Source organism: Girardinichthys multiradiatus, chromosome 8 (assembly GCF_021462225.1).
Source record: "Girardinichthys multiradiatus isolate DD_20200921_A chromosome 8, DD_fGirMul_XY1, whole genome shotgun sequence".
Lineage (NCBI taxonomy): Eukaryota > Metazoa > Chordata > Actinopteri > Cyprinodontiformes > Goodeidae > Girardinichthys > Girardinichthys multiradiatus.
In genome coordinates this window covers 18092656-18117297 of record NC_061801.1, presented here as the reverse complement: position 1 = coordinate 18117297, position 24642 = coordinate 18092656, and the positions used below count along the sequence as shown (strand labels likewise).

At 39.8% G+C, this 24642-nt stretch overlaps 1 protein-coding gene across 1 annotated transcript in view; it reads left to right on the top strand.

Annotated features, from left to right (window-relative positions):
- slc45a2 (solute carrier family 45 member 2) overlaps window positions 1–12107 on the top strand; it is a 37514-nt gene extending 25407 nt beyond the window's left edge. Inside the window, exons 5-7 of the mRNA XM_047371958.1 lie at window positions 8578–8701; window positions 9256–9461; window positions 11833–12107. Coding sequence (XP_047227914.1) covers window positions 8578–8701; window positions 9256–9461; window positions 11833–12054 — 552 coding nt within the window. The 3' untranslated portion in view covers window positions 12055–12107. The remainder of the gene's footprint in view (window positions 1–8577; window positions 8702–9255; window positions 9462–11832) is intronic.
- The last annotated feature ends 12535 nt before the right edge of the window (window positions 12108–24642 follow it).

Sequence of the window (24642 nt, the reverse complement as noted above, 5' to 3'; positions counted from 1 at the left end):
ACATGATGGCAAACAAAGGGTACAGCCACGTCGACCTCGTCAGCCGCGAACAGAGGTGGCTGGTACCCTAATGAGGCTTCAAAGGGGGAAACTCCTGTAGCAGACGAGACCTGTGAGTTGATAGCATACTCAACCCAAGAGAGATGCTCGGCCCAGTCTAACGCTGCAGAGGAGCTCCCAAGACACAGATCCAATGGTCCAGGCAGGGGGCACAATAGGTTCAGGTAGCTTCTCAGAGTCATCTGGTGCGAACTGCCAGGAAAGAGCATCAGGCTTGGAGTTCTTACTCCCAGGTCTGAAAGAGATGGTTAGATTAAACCGAGAAAAATAAAGAGACCAATGGGCTTGTCTTGGGTTAAGTCTTTTAGCAGTCTGTACATAAGCCAAGTTCTTGTGGTCGGTCCAGACTAAAATAGGGTGAACGGCACCCTCTAACCAGTGTCTCCACTCCTTTGAGGCTAGCTTAATAGCAAGGAGTTCCCTGTCATCCACATCATAATTCTGCTCAGCTTGGCTCAGCCGATGCGAAAAATACCCACAAGGGTGCAGTTTGTCATCGTCAGAGGAACGTTGTGAGAGTACTGCTCCCATCCCAGTGTCGGAGGTGTCGACTTCCAAAATGAACTGTCTGGAGGGATCTGGATGTTTTAAGTTGGGTGCCTGGGCAAACTTCTCCTGAAGAACACGGAAGGCTTGATCCGCAGCGGAGTTCCAAAGGAAGTGCACTTTAGTGGAAGTTAGTGCAGTTAAAGGTGCTGCCGTCTGGCTGTAGTTCTGGATGAAGCGGAGGTAGAAATTGGCGAAGCCGAGAAACCTCTGTAATTGTTTCTGTGAGTCCAGAACAGGCCCCTCCAGCACAGCCTTAACCTTCTCTGGGTCTGCATGGAGCTGTCCACCCTCTAGAAAAAAACCTAAGAAGGTTACAGAGGTCTGTTGAAATTCACATTTATCCGCTTTCACGTGCAGTTTGTTCTCTAAAAGTCTTTGTAACACCAGATGAACGTGACGCTGGTGAGTCTTCAGGTCCTTAGAATAAATCAAAATATCATCTAGGTAGACAAACACAAAAATGTTCAAAAAAATCCCTGAGGAGGTCATTAACAAGTGCTTGGAAGACAGCAGTGGCATTGCAGAGGCCGAAGGGCAAGACCAAGTATTCAAAATGTCCGAGTGGGGTCTTAAAAGCTGTCTTCCACTCATCCCCCTGGCGGATCCTAACTAGGTGGTAGGCGTTTCTAAGGTCAAGTTTAGTGAAAACTGTGGCCTCGCGGACAGGTTCAAAAGCTGAAGAAAGTAAAGGAAGGGGATACTTGTTCTTAACCATAATGTTATTAAGCCCCCTATAATCAATACAGGGCCTTAAAGAACCATCCTTCTTGTTGACGAAAAAGAAACCTGCGCCTAGGGGTGATGAAGAAGGGCAGATAAGGCCGGTAGCCAGGGACTCATTAATACAGGTCCTTCTCAAAATATTAGCATATTGTGATAAAGTTAATTATTTTCCATTATGTCATGATTAAAATTTAACATTCATATATTTTAGATTCATTGCACACTAACTGAAATATTTCAGGTCTTTTATTGTTTTAATACGGATGATTTTGGCATACAGCTCATGAAAACCCAAAATTCCTATCTCACAAAATTAGCATATCATTAAAAGGGTCTCTAAACGAGCTATGAACCTAATCATCTGAATCAACGAGTTAACTCCAAACACCTGCAAAAGATTCCTGAGGCCTTTAAAACTCCCAGCCTGGTTCATCACTCAAAACCCCAATCATGGGTAAGACTGCCGACTTGACTGCTGTCCAGAAGGCCACTATTGACACCCTCAAGCAAGAAGGTAAGACACAGAAAGAAATTTCTGAACGAATAGGCTGTTCCCAGAGTGCTGTATCAAGGCACCTCAGTGGGAAGTCTGTGGGAAGGAAAAAGTGTGGCAGAAAACGCTGCACAACGAGAAGAGGTGACCGGACCCTGAGGAAGATTGTGGAGAAGGGCCGATTCCAGACCTTGGAGGACCTGCGGAAGCAGTGGACTGAGTCTGGAGTAGAAACATCCAGAGCCACCGTGCACAGGCGTGTGCAGGAAATGGGCTACAGGTGCCGCATTCCCCAGGTCAAGCCACTTTTGAACCAGAAACAGCGGCAGAAGCACCTGACCTGGGCTACAGAGAAGCAGCACTGGACTGTTGCTCAGTGGTCCAAAGTACTTTTTTCGGATGAAAGCAAATTCTGCATGTCATTCGGAAATCAAGGTGCCAGAGTCTGGAGGAAGACTGGGGAGAAGGAAATGCCAAAATGCCAGAAGTCCAGTGTCAAGTACCCACAGTCAGTGATGGTCTGGGGTGCCGTGTCAGCTGCTGGTGTTGGTCCACTGTGTTTTATCAAGGGCAGGGTCAATGCAGCTAGCTATCAGGAGATTTGGGAGCACTTCATGCTTCCATCTGCTGAAAAGCTTTATGGAGATGAAGATTTCATTTTTCAGCACGACCTGGCACCTGCTCACAGTGCCAAAACCACTGGTAAATGGTCTACTGACCATGGTATCACTGTGCTCAATTGGCCTGCCAACTCTCCTGACCTGAACCCCATAGAGAATATGTGGGATATTGTGAAGAGAACGTTGAGAGACTCAAGACCCAACACTCTGGATGAGCTAAAGGCCGCTATCGAAGCATCCTGGGCCTCCATAAGACCTCTGCAGTGCCACAGGCTGATTGCCTCCATGCCACGCCGCATTGAAGCAGTCATTTCTGCAAAAGGATTCCCGACCAAGTATTGAGTGCATAACTGTACATGATTATTTGAAGGTTGACGTTTTTTGTATTAAAAACACTTCTTTTATTGGTCGGATGAAATATGCTAATTTTGTTAGATAGGAATTTTGGGTTTTCATGAGCTGTATGCCAAAATCATCCGTATTAAGACAATAAAAGACCTGAAATATTTCAGTTAGTGTGCAATGAATCTAAAATATATGAATGTTAAATTTTCATCATGACATTATGGAAAATAATTAACTTTATCACAATATGCTAATATTTTGAGAAGGACCTGTATATTTCTCCATAGTCTGCTGCTCGTGTGTAGAAATGGGATACAACCTGCTGGTGGGCAGGGAAACTCCTGGAAGTAAGTCAATGGCACAATCATAGGGCCGTTGTGGAGGTAACAAAAGCGCCTTAGCTTTGTTGAACACTTGTTTAAGATCATGGTATATCAAAGGTACCCGGGTAAGATCCGGAAAATCACTCTCCTCAACAACTGAGTCAGGGGGAACAGGAGCGACTACAGACTAAAGGCAGGTAGTGTGGCAACTGGTGGACCAGGACTCAACTCTGCCCTTAACCCAATCAAGGTGAGGATTGTGTTTACTAAGCCAAGGGAAACCCAGCACCATAGCGTGTGTAGATACAGGAAAAACGTAGAAGGAAATTAATTATCTATGATTGACAGATAACAACAGGGCTATAGGTTTAGTTTGGTGAGTAATACAAGACAATTCCTGACCGTTGAGGGCTGTCACAAGACGTGGTGCTGTTAAAGCCACAGTCTCGATCCCAGCTGCTTTAACTAGATCCAAGTCTATAAGACTCTGTTCACTTCCTGAATCAACCAGTGCAGAGATTGTGGACCTGTTGGTTAAGTAGTAACGTGGCTGGCAAACAAAATCTGAGTGATTCGGGAGAAACAGTCTGGTCCGTCGGCATGTCCCTATCTACCAACGGACCTGATCTTTTGGCAGAGGAGGACAAGTAGGACAGTTGGCTACAAGATGCTCTATGGAGCCACAATAAAGACATTGCCTAGCCTTCCAGCGCCTCTGTCTTTCCTCGCTAGGGAGTTCAGTTTCTCCTGCCAGTTCTTGGGAAGGGGGGTTGGGGTTAACAGTAGGCAAAAGCGTTGGCTGGGTCCTAACATAACTGTGTTCATTTCTGGGCTTCCTCCTCTCCCTTAACCGGCTATCTATTCTAATGGCTTTATGAAATCCTCCAATAACTCTGGCTCTTTCACTAAAACAAGCTCATCCTTTAAAGTCTCATCTAGGGCATGAAAAAAATACAGATTTAAGGGCCCGGCTGTCCCAGCCAGATTCTGCTGCAAGGATACAAAAATCTATAGCAAATTCTGTTAGCGGTCTACCCCGCTGCTTAATAGTCCATAACTTTCAACCAGAAGCCACATAATCAATACAGAAAGAAAAATTTCTCCTAAACTCCTTCTCAAAATCAGAAAATGTGCAACCAAACTGGACACAACTAGGAAAACGGGACTCAGCCCATCTTAGTGCTTTTCCTGACAAAAGGCCTATAACATAAGAAATCTTAGAGTCATCATGGGGGAATGTTTGAACACTAAAGAACATTGTAACAAGAAACCCTTACAGTCACTGGTCTCACTTGAATATTTCTCAGGACTGGGGGAAATGACGTCACGTACGAAAGGAAGACGCTGGGTGTCTGAACTGGCTGCAGCGGCCTCTAACGGCTGAGTGGGGGTCTTGTTCAAGGATAACTAACATGGCGGTTACCTGTTGGAGCTGTTGATTGCTGTTCGGCTAGAGAGCGTAAGGTGGAATCGTGAGACTGAATATGGTGAGTATGATCGGAAAGAATTCCCTTGAGCGCCTCTGCTGGGTCGGGTTGGCTCGAGTATTCATAGTGTTACGTATGGCTCTAACCCACATGCAGAATCATGCTCAAGGGAATGGGTACAAGTTTGAAAAAGGTTTATTTAAGGAGAATGGATCGGTATGGTGTCCAGGAACAACTGTAAGGAAAAACGACAGGTAAGTGGCACAGTAAACGAAACCGGAACTTAAATGTGAAATGTCTCTTACTAGGAGGGAGTAGGCAATCTGCCAGGAGGAGAAGGATTCGGACTGGAGAAGAAGTGAATATGGAGACAAAGGTAAGTCCAATGATTTCTTAGTTACTTGGGTTAGAGCTTGGAGTGCAGGCGAAGCGTCAGCAGAGAGGTGGAGGGTGGACAGCTTAGGTTGAATGGTCTCTGGAGAATCCGGGTCCGGAAGCAGCCAACCGGGGAAGTTCTGGAGTTCGGCGTCAGGTAGGTGTGTATGGAAGATCCTTCCTGGGGAGTTCCTAGGAGCGAGGCTAGTACGAAACGAAGCCACCGGAGCCAGCCTTGGTAACCTCCAGGTAGTCGTCAGTATAATCCTTGGAAGGTCCTTGAAAACATAGTTAGTGTTTGAACGAAACCACCAGGGCCAGCCTGGGTAACCTAAAGGTAGTTGCTGGTTCAGTTCACTAAGTAGAACAAATAACAAGTTAAACGTTGTCAAAGGCAAAGTACACATAAACTTAATTAATACGAGGCTGGCTGAGTAGCTACCACAGAGGCTAATACTCGAGCGATGAGATGCTGGCTGATTCCTGCTTGAGTACTCCAGGACTCAATCACCGAGATGGAAAACACCTGTCTCCACCACTGCTGAGCACTAGCGCCTACTGGGAGTCAAAAAACACAGACAAAAACATACAACAGAAACTCCAGCCCCGACAATGTGTTTGGGTTATTAACATATATGCTGCATATTCATAAAGGAAAACAAGCTAAAAAGTTTGCTTCCCCTGTTTCACTCACTTTACACATCGAGTTCAATTTGCACCTGGTTTGTAGATCAGCTTTGTGCATGCAATCCAGTTTGCACTTTAATCTTTAAATGCAATGTTACAGTTTTTAACGTTTTTTTCAACTCAAAATTCTAAGGGAGGACTATCTTTGTGAAGGCAAAAGCTTAAAGGAGGCACAGCAAATCTTTTGATTGTCTAATGCTTGGTTCTCACGGAAGGATTTTAAAATTGTCAGTTTATTTTCAAAACCTGAGAGACCCCACACGACGATAAAAAATTGTTGATGTTATAGGTTTGGTCCTACAGTATGTGGTTTACTACACGGCGACAGCATCACACCAAACACACAAACAGATTTTACTCACGAACATTCAGATATCAGACCAGAAATCAAGCAAACCCTCTCGAAATAAAATGGGAGTTCAGAGGTCCCAACGTCCTTCCGAGCAGACTAGATCACTCTCAACACATCAAGTATATCTCATAAGATTATCTTAAGAGCTATCACGATGATCGATGCTGTCGGAAGATCAGGTTAAAAATTTTAGATACAGAGATTTGCTTAGTGGATTAAAAGGTCAAAGTAATGACCTCATACCCCATTTGGTCTATAGGGCTCATACGTAGTGTGGATTAATTTTGGGAGAAACCAACACCCCACAAGTAAAGTCAGAGAACTGCTGGTTAAAATACAGTAAAAACATTAAGTTCAGCAAACAGTTGCTAGATCAGCTTGATCAGATGGTAAAAAGAATCAATGATCTCAGCCCCCACCTGTTTCATTTTTTTTCTGGTTCCTTTTTCAAACTTTCTTCTGCAACAGCTATTACCAGAGACACCACCGTGACAGACTGACAGCCTGCCTCTTAAGCTAATGAGCTCACTGTGTTAGCAGAGAGTGTGCTGTCAGTGTGAACACAAGGTGCACAGTTTAACAGTATGTGTGGTTTGGGACATAAAATGACAAATAAAAGCTAAAAACAACTGTTATGCAACCACAATAAATTAAATGACATGTTATTTACAGCTTATTTTTCTTACCTGGTAATTGTTTTAGGCTATTTGTGCTGCTGTTAGTAATTTGCTTCTTGCAATTTGTACTTTTAATGATGTGTGGTTAATTTATTGTGATAAACGCCCTACACTGAAAGAAAAACATTTACAAGCTATGATGCATTGTCAATGATAGCCCCGTTGGCTCAAGATTTTAATGTAAAGGTCAGCTTGTACCATTCTGTGTTGTTTTCCGCAACATTTCCTATGATAGTTTTCTCTGGGTGCGTTGACTTATTTACATAACTCACACCTGCATTAACCCTGGTGACGTGTACAAGGAGTGTGCTACAATGACACCCATATAATGGATTTATTTTGTTTTTCAAAAATGATTTAAGTAAATTTAAACTTTCTCCTGGGCTGCACGGTGGATCAGCTGGTAGCACTGTTGCCTTGCAGCAAGAAGGTATTGGATTCGATTCCTGGCCGGGGTTCTTGCTGCATGGAGTTTGCATGTTCTCCCCGTGCATGCGTGGGTTCTCACCGGGTACTCCGGCTTCCTCCCACAGTCCAAAGACATGCCTGTTAGGTCTGGAGATAGGCACCAGCTCTCCCGTGACCCACTATGGAATAAGCGGTAGAAAATGACTGACTGACTAAACTTTCTCCTATTTAGATCCCCCCCCATGTCTTTCTCTAAATATGCTGAAGGCCCTCACACTTCGCCACTGAGCAATCATTATGTTAATGAAAATTAAGCTGTGAATGATCAGTGTCAGACGAAGACGGGGCTGCCAAGCAAGAGCAATACATTTATGAGGAGTAAAAGAACACTGCTCATTAATATGTGCTTGTGTGGGCAGGTTGTGGCAAGGGATTCTCACTTTCTGTCCACTACTAATTGAAGCTCGATTTTAAAGTGTGATGCATCTTTAATATGAGATAAAATGGTTTGTAAAATCGCAAGCTCTTTCCTAAGTAATGTCTGTTGAAGATCCTAGAGATGCACAGATCAGAGTTCTGTGGCTGATTTCCGATCTCTGCTTTTGGCAACAGCCAGACCTGCTAATACAGACTTTAGCTAATTCTGATTTATCTGAAAAATATAAGAACATAAAGAAATAGCCAAATATTGTTCTAGTCTTCCTGCTATGGAATGAGTTTTTTCAATCATTTCAATGACATTTTTACATCAAAAGACGATGCAAAAAATTAATGTCTCACAGAGAGCACTTGTTTTATTAATCTTCTAAAATAAACACAAATTTATTAGAGTTGACATTTAAAACTGTTCTTGGCACTATTAACGATTAGCACAGCTAGCATTATTAAAACATCAGTCTTCATGTCTAACCCCTTAAGAATGTAGATCCTCACATTATCTCTATATTTCCAAAGCAATGCCAATATTTACAATTCAGTCATGTTTGATAAGGGAAAAAAGTTGAAATTACCAAAGATTAAAAGAGAGCAACTCTATTTTAACTCCTCTTTTTAGCCTTCCTGTTCTCGGCTTAAAGTATTTCTCTCTAAAGCTCACATCTAGCCTGAATCAATCTTAGAAATATAGTTTTTTTCTAAGCTTAGCACCTTAGGTTTCTGTGGATTCTCTAACATCATTTTCAAAACACTCAGTGATAATGAAAACATAATAATTAAGTCTTCTCCTCCCCCAATATCAACTTCCACACAGAAGAGTATATCGTTCTGATCAGAACAAGGTTTTATATTTGAGTTTCTGACCAGCTGGTCATTTGTCAGAGGTGATAAAGCTGAAAATTTAGATGATTCTGGTCATCAGCTAATATCTCAGCGCATCTCTAGTATGTATTGTACCTGTTAAAGAGAAAAACAAGACTAATGCAATTATTACAGAAGGTGGGCCGTTTAAACAAAGCTATGTTTTGTTAGCAATTCTCTACTGAAAATACAAGTTAACACTCATTCCTTAACAGATCAATTTGCTCTCCCTTTTTTTTCAGATTGTTTATAAAGGAAATCCCTATGCGGATCACAACTCTACAGCCTATGCCACATATGAGAGAGGTGTAGAAGTTGGCTGCTGGGGACTGTGTATTAATGCGGTGTCTTCTGCTCTTTATTCATGTAAGTGGATGTGCTAGGTGTCTCTGACCCATAATTGTTGAAATCACTATCTATTAACATCCAGACACATGAGAGCCAGACAAGGTTATACACTGAAACAGATAGCAATGGGCAATCAGAGTTTCCCTGTATTGTCGATTGGGTTCGCAGGTTGAAGCCTCTCATTAACAAGCTCGGCACCAATGATGCTTTCCCAGCGGCAAGCTGAGATATGCGTACGTGAATCACAAAGTAGGTCTGAGAAAGGAAATATGCATGTAAAATAACAACTGCAAAATGAAGGGGAGATAATGTCCTTGATCTAAAGGCGGATTGAACCATACAATGAAGCCATGGCCTGGAAACAATGAAAATTGACAGTTTTTATAGCCTGGATACAACAAATTGACATAGGCGCCTTTATTTCATAACGCATAGATATTAAATGTCATTCTGGGGACTATAATAGTCAAGAGAGTTATTATAAAATCCACCATTTCCCCAGCAACAACAAACCCCATGCGCCTGTTCTGTTGTCTACACATTTGTGACACATGTGGTGTTGTTTTTTTCAGATGTTCAGCGCTTCCTGCTCCCATACATTGGCCTGAAAGGATTGTACTTCATGGGCTACTTTGTGTTTGGCATGGGAACAAGTCTAATTGGCCTTGTCCCGAATGTCATAGCCACGCTCATTCTCTGCAGTGTGTTCGGCGTCATGTCCAGCACGCTCTACACAATCCCATTCAACCTGATAGCAGAATACCAGCGTGAAGAGGAGGTACGGGGCTGTCTCTAGACGGCAGGGATACTTTTAATTAGAAGACAAAATGTTTGTGCTTCAACCAGAGATTCTGTCACATAGTTCAGGATGTCCACAATAAGTCTGTCGGTGTTTATTCCTATTACATTTCCACCAACAGTGAGCTTGTCAGCCTCATTTATAAAAACGAGGCATAAAAATCAATAGTTTCCTGAATACAACACATCCCAGTGCTTTTGCAAGTACTATAATTGTATTAATAGTTGTTTTTTTCATACAGTTTCTAGGTGTATATGTTAGAGATATAAATATTAGAATCAAACACTGATCAGTTGTTATATTTTAGTGGAGAACTCCTGCTTTAGTAAACCAGACATATTCAAATGTACAATTTTAAAACAAGACACTTACAAACATAGAAATGTTTATGCCTACTATTAAATGAAGGCGGTTGAATTTCTACTGGATAATGTTTTATAGATTTAATGAGAATTTTGTAGAACACAAGCCAGCACATAATTATGAATAATATACAACCTAAGCAATGTTAATATTTATGTCAAAAAGCATAGGGAGACTTAATTCAGGAAAGGACCTGCTTTCCATTTAGATAAACATTACCTTGACTGAAAACTATTGGGGTCACAACAGAACAAAGAAACAATACTTAAGCACTCCTTGTCTTACTTCCCCCAGTTAAGGCCAGTGTTTCTGATTCAACAAAAATAATTAAAACTGAGCAAAAATCGCATCCAGTAAAAAACATGGAATGTGTGTAACCTATCACATCCTACATAACACAACATTTCAGAGAAAGAACATCATACTAACAGTCAAACATGATATATGATGTATGATGGTCTGGGGCTGCTTTGCAACTTGAAAACTTGCCATATTTGGTGGATCCATGAATTTAGCTCTCTAACAGAAAATCCAGAACAACCATGTATGGCATCATTTTGTGACCTCAAATTCAAGCTCACTTTGTTAATGCAGCAGCACAATGTTGCAAAGCACACAAAGCTAATCCACCTCTGAAAGGCTGTAGATTTTGGAGTGGCCTAGTCAAAGTCTGGACTTAAATGAGAGTGAGATGCTGTGGCATAACTTTAAACACACTACGCTAAAAAACTGCCCATGAATTAAAACAAATTCTCCACAGAAATGTAAAAGACTCATTACCAGCTATCACAAATGCTTGATTGCACTTGTTTTGTCAACAACAATAATACAAGCAACTAGTAGGTTTAGGAGCAGCTATCTCTCCACAAGTACCAGGTGATGGTCTGCAAATTAATGTAAAGATTGGGATATGGTTGCATTGCAACACTAGTAATATGGAAAAAAAAACAACATCGAACTGCAGATATTAGTTGTTTCTCTTCGGTATTTTTTTATTGCATTCATATGTAGGATGATACAGAAAATCTCCCTATCCCTATATATGTCCTGTTATTGGCAAGTTCATGGGTTTAAGTGTCAATGTAAATGATTAATACCAGTTCCAGTTCAAAGATATCTAAGAGTGACACAAAGGCTCTGGCATTAAGATAGTATTTTAATATTTAAATCATGTGGCCTAGTTTATCCCATTGCTGCGTTCCAATAATAGCCACACAAAACTGAAGGCTGCTCTTCACTTTAGAAATTTGACATTTCCATGAGAGCTGTATCGCTGTATGCTATATTAAAAAAATAACAAAATAGCTTTGTTCTGGGGTTAGGGGTTAGGGTTATAGTCTACATAACCTGATAAAACTGTTCACTCCCAGGCATGCAGCTGCAGGCCTGATTTATGTTTGTGGAGCCCCGCATATACTCAGTTTAGTTTACAACTGCAGGCTTAGGGAAGAATGTGACCAGCAAGAGATAAACCTAGAATGGTTTATCTCTTGCAGGTTATTGTAAACAATTGCCAAATGGGCTTTGTTAGGGTAAAGAGATGTCTGTGGAAGGATACCGCCCCCTGTAAGAGTGTTTCATAAAGGATTCTGCCTGCAATTCAAAAAGCAGGACAGAGGTTTTCGAAGTTTGAGCTGTGTGTTTGTCCTCATCTTGCAAGATCAATTGACTGCTGATACAGTGAGCTTCATTGTTCTCAACTTGATTATTTAAGATTTTTCAATATCAATGCTTAAACATCAAATCTTTATTAAAAGGACCTTCCTTCTACTTTATTAAGCAAGGTGTTGAAATCTAACAGTAATCATTTAAAGTGAGAAGGAATGAAAATATGTGGCTATTTAAAGAGGTCCCCTCCAGTGTTGCGGTTGTTCACCGGTCAATGTTTTTTGTCACATATAATTGTTGTTTTCACACAAAGTCGCTTTTTTTGTTAAGCAGTTTTCTCCCCTCTAATCTGTAATGTTACCACCTGCTGTTTTTCCAGGAACAACTAAAGCTGCAAGGCAGCAAAAAAAGCCCTCGAGGCACCGGCATGGACTGTGCGGCACTCACCTGTATGGTCCAGCTGGCTCAGATCATTGTGGGAGCGGGGCTCGGAGGTCTGGTCAACGCGGCTGGAAGCGTAATTGTGGTGGTCCTTTCAGCCTCGGCTATGTCTTTGATAGGCTGCATCTTCATTGCTCTCTTTATCAGATATGTGGAATAATACTGCTTTAAAATACATTTAGTGTTGCTGTTTTAATAAATAAATAAAGCCTATTTGTTATATTGTTAGTCTGATCCTTCTGCGAGCAATATATTATATTTAATAGTTTCCCAGCATGACGAAGACTAAAATTAGCTGACAGTTTGATCTCTTGTTCATCTTTTTCATGTTGGCTGTGCAGACAAAAGTGCAACCACTATTCTCATAAAGAGTCCATGTTTCTTACTGATGTTTTGGTTCTCTTTAATTCCACATACAGTACAGACCAAAAGTTTGGACACACCTTCTCATTCAAAGAGTTTTCTTTATTTTCATGACTATAAATATTGTAGCTTTACACTGAAGGCATCAAAACTATGAATTAACACATGTGGAATTATATACTGAACAAAAAAGTGTGAAACAACTGAAAATATGTCTTATATTCTAGGTTCTTCAAAGTAACCACCTTTTGCTTTGATTACTGCTCCACACACTCTTGGCATTCTGTTGATGATCTTCAAGAGGTAGTCACTTGAAATGATTTTCCAACAGTCTTGAAGGAGTTCCCAGAGATGCTTAGCACTTGTTGACCCTTTTGTCTTCACTCTGCGGTCCAGCTCACCCCAAACCATCTCGATTGGGTTCAGGTCCGGTGACTGTGGAGGCCAGGTCATCTGGCGCAGCACCCCATCACTCTCCTTCTTGGTCAAATAGCCCTTACACAGCCTGGAGGTGTGTTTGGGGTCATTGTCCTGTTGAAAAATAAATGATGGTCCAACTAAACGCAAACCGGATGGAATAGCATGCTGCTGCAAGATGCTGTGGTAGCCATGCTGGTTCAGTATGCCTTCAATTTTGAATAAATCCCCAACAGTGTCACCAGCAAAGCACCCCCACACCATCACACTTCCTCCTCCTCCATGCTTCACGGTGGGAACCAGGCATGTAGAGTCCATCCGTTCACCTCTTCTGCGTCACACAAAGACACGGTGGTTGGAACCAAAGATCTCAAACTTGGACTCATCAGACCAAAGCACAGATTTCCACTGGTCTAATGTCCATTCCTTGTGTTCTTTAGCCCAAACAAGTCTCTTCTGCTTGTTGCCTGTCCTCAGTAGTGGTTTCCTAGCAGCTATTTTACCATGAAGGCCTGATTCACACAGTCTCCTCTTAACAGTTGTTCTAGAGATGTGTCTGCTGCTAGAACTCTGTGTGGCATTGACCTGTTCTCTAATCTGAGCTGCTGTTAACCTGCAATTTCTGAGGCTGATGACTCGGATGAACTTATCATCCGCAGCTGAGGTGACTCTTGGTCTTCCTTTCCTGGGGAGGTCCTCATGTGAGCCAGTTTCTTTGTAGCGCTTGATGGTTTTTGCGACTGCACTTGGGGACACTTTCAAAGTTTTCCCAATTGTTCGGACTGACTGACCTTCATTTCTTAAAGTAATGATGGCCGGCCACTTGTTTTTCTTTACGTAGCTGCTTTTTTCTTGCCATAATACAACTTCTGACAGTCTATTCAGTAGGACTATCAGCTGTGTACTGTATCCACCTCCTGCACAACACAACTGATGGTCCCAGCCCCATTTATAAGGCTTGAAATCCCACTTATTAAACCTGACAGGGCACACCTGTGAAGTGAAAACCATTTCAGGTGACTACCTCTTGAAGCTCATCAACAGAATGCCAAGAGTGTGTGGAGCAGTAATCAAAGCAAAAGGTGGCTACTTTGAAGAACCTAGAATATAAGACATATTTTCAGTTGTTTCACACTTTTTTTTTCAGTATATAATTCCACATATGTTAATTCATAGTTTTGATGCCTTCAGTGTGAAGCTACAATATTAATAGTCGTGAAAATAAAGACAACTCTTTGAATGAGAAGACGTGTCCAAACCTTTGGTCTGTACTGTACCACAAAACACACTGAAAACTGAAATATAAACATACTGTTATCAATTTCTAGTCCCAAACGATAAACCTAGGCAAAACATATTCACCCTTAAAAATTAGTACAGTAAAACATTCTCTCAGTCACATATACACATTGTAAGATCTCATTTTACAATTTTACACAAATGTGAAAAACAAATTTTACTTTGTTTGCCTGGTAGACCAGCAGTAGAATAAATAACAGGACCCGAAACCTTCTTCGATTATCTCCTCTGTTACATCATCTTCTGTAGCGTTCACGAAAAGATTCTGGGAGGAAAAGTCACATTTGTGAAACATGTGAAACCGAACGTGCAACAATGACGATTAAAACTTTAGTTGAAAAATATGGAAAAGTGTGAATGCTGATGTCCACTGTTGTCATAGACACTGAGCCAATTTGAGCTGTATAGCATCAGCTACAAAAGGACCCAACATAAAGACACTGTTTCGGGAAACACTATCACTTGGTTATATCTCCCCCACACCTGTCACTCTATGTGTCGTGGTACGACATTTTGGTCTTTGCTTTTGGTTTTGTGTTTTTGTTTACCTTTTTAGCTAGATGTTTCTTATTTGTGTTTTGTATTCATGTTTGTTGTGGTTTTCTGCTTTGGTTATCTTCTGCCCCCCAGTGTGCTCTCCTTGCTCCTAGTTCCCTTGGTGTCGTTTTCCTGTTTTCTTGGAAGGGTTTCCTTATTATGATGATTATTATAATTTATCAGAGTTCTCTGGCACTCTCTTATTTATTAGTTTCTTTTCTGTTACTCCTCTCGTCATTTGTTTTCCTCTTTTAGTTATTACTGGGTTTAAGTTCCCTTTATTCTCCTTTTCTTCTTAGCTTTATTCCCCTAGTTCATCTTTGTTCTCCAGCCTCTCCTCTATAGGTTAGCTTTATTTATTGTTTACTTTAATTCTAGTCCTCGTTTCCTCTGCTTCATTCTTAGTTTTATTCTATCAGTGTTGGTTTGAGTTTGTTTACTTTTGTAGTCAAGGTTTCCTTATGGTTTCTGTTTTACTAAGTTCTTGTGTTCCCTCCAGTTTCTCAGTTTCCTTCAGTTCATGTTTATCCTTGATTCTTACGCTTTATTTTTATCTTGGTTTGTAGTTTCATTTAGGTCTGCTTACTGTCTTGTCTTTAGTCCCTTTCCTCATGTTTTGGTTTCATTAGGTTCACCTGCTCCCTCTGTCTCCCTGCCTCCTTGTCTCACCTGTTCTTAGTTCCTTTGATTACCCGCCTTTGTTCTCCCTCTGTATATTAGTTGGTTTTGTTTCAATGCCCTTGGCTAGTTCCTCTCGTCTCTCACCTTCGTTCATTGCCCTCGTCCATGCTTTGAGTGCCGCATGTTCCTGCAGAAACTTTGTAAGGTTGGATTTCTGACTCTGGTTTACATCTGCAGTGTTTTTGTTTCCTTTTTGATATTTTGAATAAACTGAAGACTGCTTGAAATGCTGCGCCCGAGCTCTTGTCTGCGCTTCGGTCCACCCCAAAACCACACCCTGTCACTGTCTGTCTTTCATTTCAAAGATGTAGGAAAACTAAATGCCTTCAGAAAATAAAGCTCCAACATTGCCTTACTACACATTTGAAACAGTTGCATTCACCATTTGATCTCCAGCTAGGTCTGCCAGCATGTTTTTTGAAAATGACTACAGCATAAGAACATTACATCTGCACCAAAATCAACACAACTCAACTCAAATATCGCAACAATGTTATCATTGGCTCAATGATAACATTATCTAATCTCACGCTGCCTTATGCCGTCTGTGCTGATGAAGATTTACTTTACTATTTCTTCCATTTTAGAGTGTGATTTCACTGGGGGCACGTGTTAGTATGTATGATGGGATCTGCAGACATACACTCAGACTGAGATGTTATGTGAGCTGAATCGCAAACTGGATGTGATCCTTACACAGGATCGCAGACAAGGTGTGGTTCCTGGACTCAGGTGTGAAATGGGATAAATCTTGAAGAAAGTTGTTCGCTCGGATCTGGCGGAAAGGACCTGGAATTTGGCTGTTTGGATTCACAATTGAGAAGCACCAGCGAGACTCTCAAGGCAGACGGAAAACTAAGAGTCGGCCTGACCCAAAGCAATAGTTGTTATTTGAATCTGGCTCCCTTTTATGGCCTTGGATGGCTGGCTATCTTCAACTTCTCCTGGAAGTTATGTGAACAAGATGCTCTGCTCCCTCCCTTCCCTGAGGACATCTGTGGACCTGCTCAGAACTTTGTGGCCGGTTGATGAACATTCCAACGTACCATTAAGGACAATGGCCTCTGTGACAGTGCTTCATGGACTTCCTTGCGCACACTTACATGCACACACACACATGCCCAAGATAAACATATGCACCCCTTCACACCGCCTTCACCCCTGCATGATGTTGTTTTGTATATGTGATGCTTTAAATCTTCACTTATGTGTGTGTTGCTTACCCCTGCTGAGGTTTTCTATCTTATTTTACCTAAATGTGTGATTTCCTCCTATCTTACTTTTTTTCATTACTTTTCATAGATTTTCAGATTTCTCAGAAGGATTACCAGCAAAAGCCAAATATTATTAGTATTTGAACATTTGACTACAGCTGTTTTTACATCAATGACCAGAGATCTTTAGATTTCCTAAAAAGATTTATAGATTTTTCTATTTCTTAGAAGGATTGTATTACAACAATTTCATACCAGTGAAAGCCAAACATTATTAGCATTTAAAAAGTTTGAACCTACCAGTGACCCAGCTTCTCTACTTCAGTGAGTGCCCATGACTGTTACTATTTGAATGATGGGACCACAGCTGCCTCATACCAGCGACCTCAAGGATTAATATTATCATTTTTCTTCTAGCACAAGATGAATTCCTTACCACCGAGGTAATTTCCTCTATTAAAAAATTGGATTAGAAACTCTTATCAGTAAACCCCCAAGGATTATTAATGTCATTTGATTTGTTTTTCTGTATCATTGTAATGTTTTTCCTCATATGCCACGCTTTGAGTGCCTTGTTGCTGAAAAGTGCTATATAAATAAACTTGACTTGACGTGACTTAGTCATTTTATTTGGGGACCAGGCTCCAAATGTAACAAGGCTTTTATCCCTTGACGCAGTCATCCAGACCTTAGGACATTTGTTGCAGGTCTTCCCTTTTCTCTCTGCTCATTTCCTGTCTGATTACTGTGAATAAAGGTCACTAGTGCCAGGAAAGTGTATAAAAAATAAGAAAAATGATTACCAGCCTCTCTGTATTTAACACTGGCTCACTATGTAACAAGGCCTATAATCGTCTGCAGTACAACAATTTATCCTTGTTTTTTCTAAATGACAGGTGGAAGCAACAGCTTGTTGAAGCTGTCTTGGCAGGGTTTGCTCACACCTTTTGATGACTGCAGAAGTGTGTGGTCTTACAGTGATCAGTGGTGAGTTTCTGCAGTATGGACCTCAACTAATTTAAATTGATAGTTGCACAAGTTAATAGAACATTACATACTGCTTTAGCTACATTTTATTATTAAATAATTGTAACTTTTACGCAGTTAAAGAAAGTTTTTCATTAACTGATAGCACAGACAACACAACTTCAGTAATATATGTTCTAGTTATTACATAAATTGAAAAATATATTTTATGAGAAAATAAGGATCCTAAAGTAGTTTTACTTTAATGAGTTTGAAAATCAGACATCATATTAAATAAATTTACATTCGCACAAATAACTTTTAGTTAATTAAATTTAGTCTTCTTTTTAGTCTAATAAACTGAACAAAGTTCCCCTATTTTTCATGACTAAAATGAAATGTAACAAAAGAACCTTTCAGAGTGATGGAGATGCCTTCACCAGTCTCCAGGTGGAGTTGCTGCTGGCCATTCTGTGCAAAAGCAGAGATGTCTTCCCCTAAAATTATGTTTGCAGACAGATGAATCTCCAGGAACCTGCTTCTTTTTATTCTAACCAATGATCAGTGAAGAGTGGAGAGTTGGACTGCCCCTGTTTAAAGTCAACGATGGTGCTTTATTTCTTTTGATATTAAAAGATTATGGAATCTTCAGAGGTGTGTTCACTGCTTTACCTTACCCCTTCTCTGTAGACAGGATCAATAACTGTGGTGGTGTCAGCAAATTTTATAATGTGATTAGAATTTCATCCGGCAGAAATGATATTTCCCAGCAGTGTGAACTATAATGGGTTTAAGATGCATGCCCTCAAAGGAATTCTGTGTTCACTGTGATGGAGTTTGATGGATTGCTGCAGTGTCTGACTGTTTAAAAGTCTAAATTCAAGTGCAGGTCTGAGAACTGACTTCTAAAAGCTGCTGTGTGTTCACCAGCTGTTGTGCTGAGACTTAAATACATTTACATGTGCTGAAAATGGGAGTTAGAAAGAGACTCTGATTGGACTTGGGGTGGAGACTTTATTTTGCTGCTGGCAAAAGAAATACATCTACAAATTTCTTTTGTAGATGGTATTGTTCATAAATATTACAAGATAAAAAAATAATTATTACTTGTTCATTTGGTAATTTAGGCCTAAAGACTTTACAGGTTTGGATTATAAACCTACAGCGATGCAGAGTTAGATGCACACTAGGTGTCATTGATTTGATGTGAAAATGTTTTTAGAGACTTCATACTTGACTCTGACTTGGAGCGAAAGACTTGAGACTTGACTTGGAAAATATAATTTGGGAACATGTCTGGATTTAGCTTTTTTCTACATCTTCCTCCCACTAGATTTGTTTGTTTTCTGGTAAACTGCACAAGATTTGTGTTACATTAATAATGAAACAATTTTCGAAAAGTTAAATTATGATCTCACTTTCGTACAGTTGCCAAAAACCATTAATTTAAACAGGCATGTGTACACTTTTGATAGGCCACTGTAAGTAGATCATTTGTAAAATAGTTCTTCTCTGTGCTTTTTTTTTGAGGGGTGCTTTAGGTCTTGTTTGTTTCTTTTGCTCCCCACTGATACTTCAGTGTTCAGCTCCCATGAAACACAACTTTAACTCTTTGGCTTGAGCACAGACAAGATGCAACCTCTCCTGAACCTTTTAACCCAGCCCTGTAGCATCATAGGACCAGCAAAACCTTACTGGGTTGTCAAATTGTTCATCTTGGTGGCAGGTAACCACCTGTAACTTTCCTCATTTTTTGGTAATTGCCTTGTCCACACCCCAACTGCAATGCTCCCCTGGGGGACAAACCTCTTTTTATGTAAGTTTGCTGTTCGTTTTACTTATCAACTCAACTTAAGATATCTCATCCACCTGTCTCCCCTTTACACAAAAAAGTAAAAAAAAACACAGATAAGCCAACCATTGGAGGGAACAGATTTCTCATTCGCTGCCAATTATCTCTCCACCAACTGGTTCAGCAACTCTGGGATCAATAGTACTTCCTCTGGGTCAGTAACTATTCTGCAACAAGTACAAATTATTATGATTCATTCCTTGGACTGCTGAATGAAGTCAACAGCCTCGCCAAGAAATGAAAACCTTATTTAAGTTTCACGATAAACCTCTCTCTTAAAATTACCTGTTGGCTCACTGTAAGTTTATGCATTTAGGTCACAAATTCATGTTCTTTGACATTTCACCAAATATCTCACAACAAAAGTTACAATATCGTTGTCGCCCTCATGCAACTTCAGAAAGACAATTTTAGTTCCCAAACAATTCAGACCACCCAGCGGGTTCTGAACCTTTCAAGCAAATGTGATGCTTGATTTCACTTATGGTACAGTACGTTAATATGACATAATATTCATGTGTTACTCTTCTATCCAGCTCAGATTTACAATATGTCATTGTGAATCATAGAGTGTTTTTAAGACTTTTCCGCTGAGTTGGAGGTGAGTACTTACACAGTTTTGCTGCAGCCATGTGATTGAAACTCCACACCTGCAACTATGGGATTTAAGTCAATTCAAAGCTTTAAGGAGTCATACTCATTGGACATGTCCTAACTGCAGTTTTGATGAACGACCGTGGCCTTTTGGTTTCATAATCGATGCCTGAGGTTCTCTTAGTAACATAAGGGATGTGTACAGTCTGATTTTAGAGTACTGTTTTTACATTCATCTCCTGAAAGGGAGCAAAATGTTAAAATTTCATTTCATATTTAAGGGTTGTGTAGGCAATCAAAGGATGAGAGAGGACCTAAAAAAAGCAGTGATCTGTTCAAATTGCTTCAGACATACTGTGTTTGGACTGTCAAAGCTTTCATCCTCTGAGCCACATGCTTCTCTTCCCTTCTCCTTTCTGTTTGATTACAGAGAGTGGTTTTTGTGTGCTGCTGCCAGTTGTTCATCATTTGTAGTCACCATCAACAATAAAGACTAGTCTCCAACTTCCATTCTCTGTCTGTTCATGGACAAACTCATTTAAGCTTTATAGTTTCTCAAGAAATATTTCTCTATTGTGAACCAGCTCTTCATTTTGTGTCTGACGCTACAGACCCAACCCCTGCTGCTTTTCACTCTTTCTTCAGCCAAGAAAATGCTCTCCTCAGCTGCACCTCGGGAGATTATCACTGCTTGGTATGACTCACCACTCGGACTCATGTGTCAGTCACTTCCAGTGCAATAAACCTGACTTTCCAGCTAACTGGTCTAGGTTGGCACCTTGATGAACATGGGTGAGCGTCAGGTTTGAGAGCTTTCAACAAGCCAAACACAAATATATTTTTGCGAAATAGCACCCTGTTGGGACCTTGTAACACTACCACATGACTCAGCCATCATGTGTTTGGACATGATAATGAAACATGTAAAAAACAGACATGATATAACTATTCCAATTATTTACATTTTTAGCAAAAATCATTAGTAATAACAGTTTTGCAAACTTTTTTTTGTAGGGTTTGCATGTTCTTCTCACATGTGTTGAGTTTTACTTTTCTACCACAGACCAACATGTTGGGTTTATTGCTGCTTCCAAATACATCCTGTGTGTCAAAAGGTTTTCTGTTAAGGAGCAGCAATAAAAATAACTAGTGTAGTTACAGCTTGTTTGAACGTGTATTTCATTGACTGACTGGTTAGTCACTGTGTTCTCAGAAGTGAAAGGCAGCATTGAAGAGCCTCCCTGTGTTTGCTCAGGAAGATGTGCTCAGTGACATATAGTCTCTATTATTATCAGATGAGCTATAAAAGTGGAACTATATCAGCTTATTATCTGGAAAAGGAAAAAACATAATATGTTTATGACTTAGTTGTTTGCTCATCAGTATAGAAGTTGCAGGATATTAGAAGAAATGTTATTGTCATCCCCAAACTCTCTTACCCTGAAACCAATAATTAAATTATAAAATTAAACTATTTATGCTTTAAACAATGTTGGAAGAAGGAGTTAAAAACTGTGCAAAAAACTCTGTGCTGCTTTCACTCTCAGGGTGCAACTGATGAAATAATGGCTAATAGATGGATGGATAGATGGATGTACCATTGTACTATAGTTAAAAATCTCAAATTAAAAAGAACACTATTAACCCCAGGCTTTTACACATACAAGTTTATATTTCCAAGGGTTTTTAAACATTTCAACAGGGGGGAAAGGTGGCTTTTCTGGAAGGATTTCATTTGCCAAAAGTATCACTGAAGAAACTTTTAGATAGTAGGATAGCTAAGTTTGTTATAGATAGAAAATAAAATGAAAAATTCAGAAAGAAAATGTGGGCACTAATCAAAGGCCACTGCTTACTTGATGTAACACTGTATCACATTGAAGTTATACTTCTCTGCCCCTCATTACAGTGTTTCTGTCTCTAGGCTTTGCAAAGTGATAGAACAGCAGCTCGCTCTTATTTCATAGCTTGATTTCACTTTTGTCAGTTCATCAAAGCCAAATGTGACAGCAAAAACAAAATGCAGCATCTGTAAGAACTGTACTTCTGGTTAAAAAGATTAGAAAAGATCTTGGTAAGATTATCTCTGATAATCAGAAATGCTTGTTTTTGTAAAATGTTTAGAAAAATTATTGAATTTTGACCAAAGCCAACATTTTTTTTTTTTTTTTAAATATTTAGAAATATCTGTTGGAGATACAGTGCCGTGTGTTTTATTTTAACTCATGCTACAACTTCACGCTTAAATCTAATACATTAAGATTTTATGTTGTCCTGTGATGGACTGGTGACATGTCCAGGGTGCATCCCGCCTCTGGTCTAATGAGCACTGGAGATAGGCACCAGCCCCATACAAGTACAAGCGGGTAAAGACGATGGATGCATGGATAGGATTTTAAGTGACAAACCAACAGATAGGTCTGCACGACTGTGAAGTTGACATCTCCTACCTTAGATGTCACCTTCTTCAACCTGTTCAGAGTTACCTAGGGCCTCTTGGCTGCTTCTCTGAGTGATGCTGTCGTTGCTAGGCCTGTCAGTTTGGGTGGATGGTAGGTTTGAAGTTGTGCCATACTCTTCCAACACTTCCAGACGATAGTCTTAGCAGTGCTCTGTGAAATGTTCAAGTCTTGGGACACTATTATATGCCTAACCCTGCTTTAAACCTCTCCACAACCTTATCTCTGACCCGTCTGCTGTGCTCCTTGGTCTTCATGATGCTGTCTGTTCGCTAATGTTCTCTAACAACCCTCTGAGGACTTCACAGAACCGGTAGATACTACTATGTGTTGGTCTTTCAAATAAGCCACCAATAAAATGCATCCCAGTTTGTGGTAGTAATTTCGTAAGATCTCAAAGGGAATTTTACTAATAGGTGAAATGCACACTCTGTGTTACAATACAATCTCTGTGCATTTAAGATACATAATTCAACAACCCCATGAGAGCTCGCAGCCCCTAGGCATTTATGTTCATATAGATTAGCTCCTACAAAAATTTTTCAGCTTTTAGCTGGTGAATAAGCTGCCTGTGTATTATTAAAGGTCACCGATCCCTGTTCTCTTTAGTCTTCCATCAGGATTCAAAGTAGATAATGTGATATGAGTAGCACTGTACCTTATCATTTAAAAGCACTCATTAATACTTCTACTTTTTTCCAGCCAAAAAATTGGTAAAAGGGGGTTCTGATTTTTGGACCAGTTTATATATGTGTTCATGTCTGTGTAAGACTGCCTATCTCATTTTGCAATGCATAGGGTGTTTTTGTACTTCTGTGGTTTGGTTTGGTGCCAGAGCTCTAATTATATTTTCTTTCTCACCTTTAGACATATCCTAAATTCAGTCTAACTGAAACTGAGAGAACATTCAGGAAATAATGTGGTTATTTGTTTCTCATAACTTTTTCCCTGCCTGCTGAATCTCTAGTGCATCTAAATAATTTTAAATTACTGGATTGTGAACCTCTGACAGAAACTGTTTGCAAGCTGAAATAAATACCCTGCTGCTTTAATACGGTTTTTAAAAAGTGCTCAAACTCCTTTCAAAAAAGCTTAACCTTGGTGCGTCAATAATAAGGAACTCAGCTATATCTAATATTGGATTTTTGGCAATAATAATTGAAAAGGCAGTATATCTACAAAATTGGTTCGTTTTTTATAAAAAAGAAAAAAACAATCTCTTTAATGATTTCTGGTAAAGGTTTTAAATGATGTACAGTTTATCAGGGATGTGTGCTGAATTGCTCTGATCTCAGGGCTGCGTTTGACGCAACTGATCATAACATACTGAGTGAAATTGTCTGGTGCTGTGCTAAATTGGTTCAGATCTTACTTGACAGACCAGGACGACTATATGCCATTTGGTGATTACAAATCTAAGTGAAAAAAGGTCACATGTGGAATTCCTTAAGGATCCATTCTTGGGCTACTTGTCTTCAATTTCTTTATGCCCCCGCTGGCTCAGATTATGAAGCAACACAACATCTCTTACCCTACATATGCTTGCTCACCAAATGACCACAGTCACTGTGTCATGGTTTCCATAATATCAGTAGGTGGAATGGTCAGACGTCATTGTTTTTGGTCCCAAAAATGCAAGGATAGAGATTAGCACCCAACTAGACTCAATTAGGCTAAATAGAGGAGGTCAAGTAGATATTGTGAAGTCAGAACTGAATTTTAACACATTTAATTGAAACAAGTTGAAACTAATATTTTCAAGTGTTTCTTTCTGTTAATTATGATGATTTTAAACTTTAAGCTAATGGAAACACAATGTTTATATTTGTTAAATAGATATTGAATATTACATCAGACAAATAAAAAAAACATTTTCAATATAGAATGGTGGAATACAGAAATGTATGTTTACAGTATTACCTGCTTAAAGGTTGTAATTTTCAAAAGATACTTTTAATCTAACAAATAAGCCTCATCAGAAAACACGTTTCTATTTACTGAAATGTACCTGTACCAGTCCTTACAGCACTGCATTGCTACCCCATTTGTTAAAGGATAGGTTTTAAAATCTGAGGGTTTTATCTATCTATCTAAGGCACTGAATGGTTTTGGTCTTATTCTTTTGGATGTATTTCTTGTTTTTAATGTATTTTCCTCACTTTTGTTACTTTATTTTCCTGCAAAGTACTGTAAATTAAAACTTGTCTTTTAATTGAACCCGGGTTCTTTCCTTAAGCTGCATCAGTATGTAATACTACTCTAATTACAGCTTTCTTTATCCTCAAAGTGTCACAACCAGTTGATTAATTTTAAATGAGATTGTTTAACAATAAATGCCAGTATGAAGGAGAGAAGAACAATTCTGC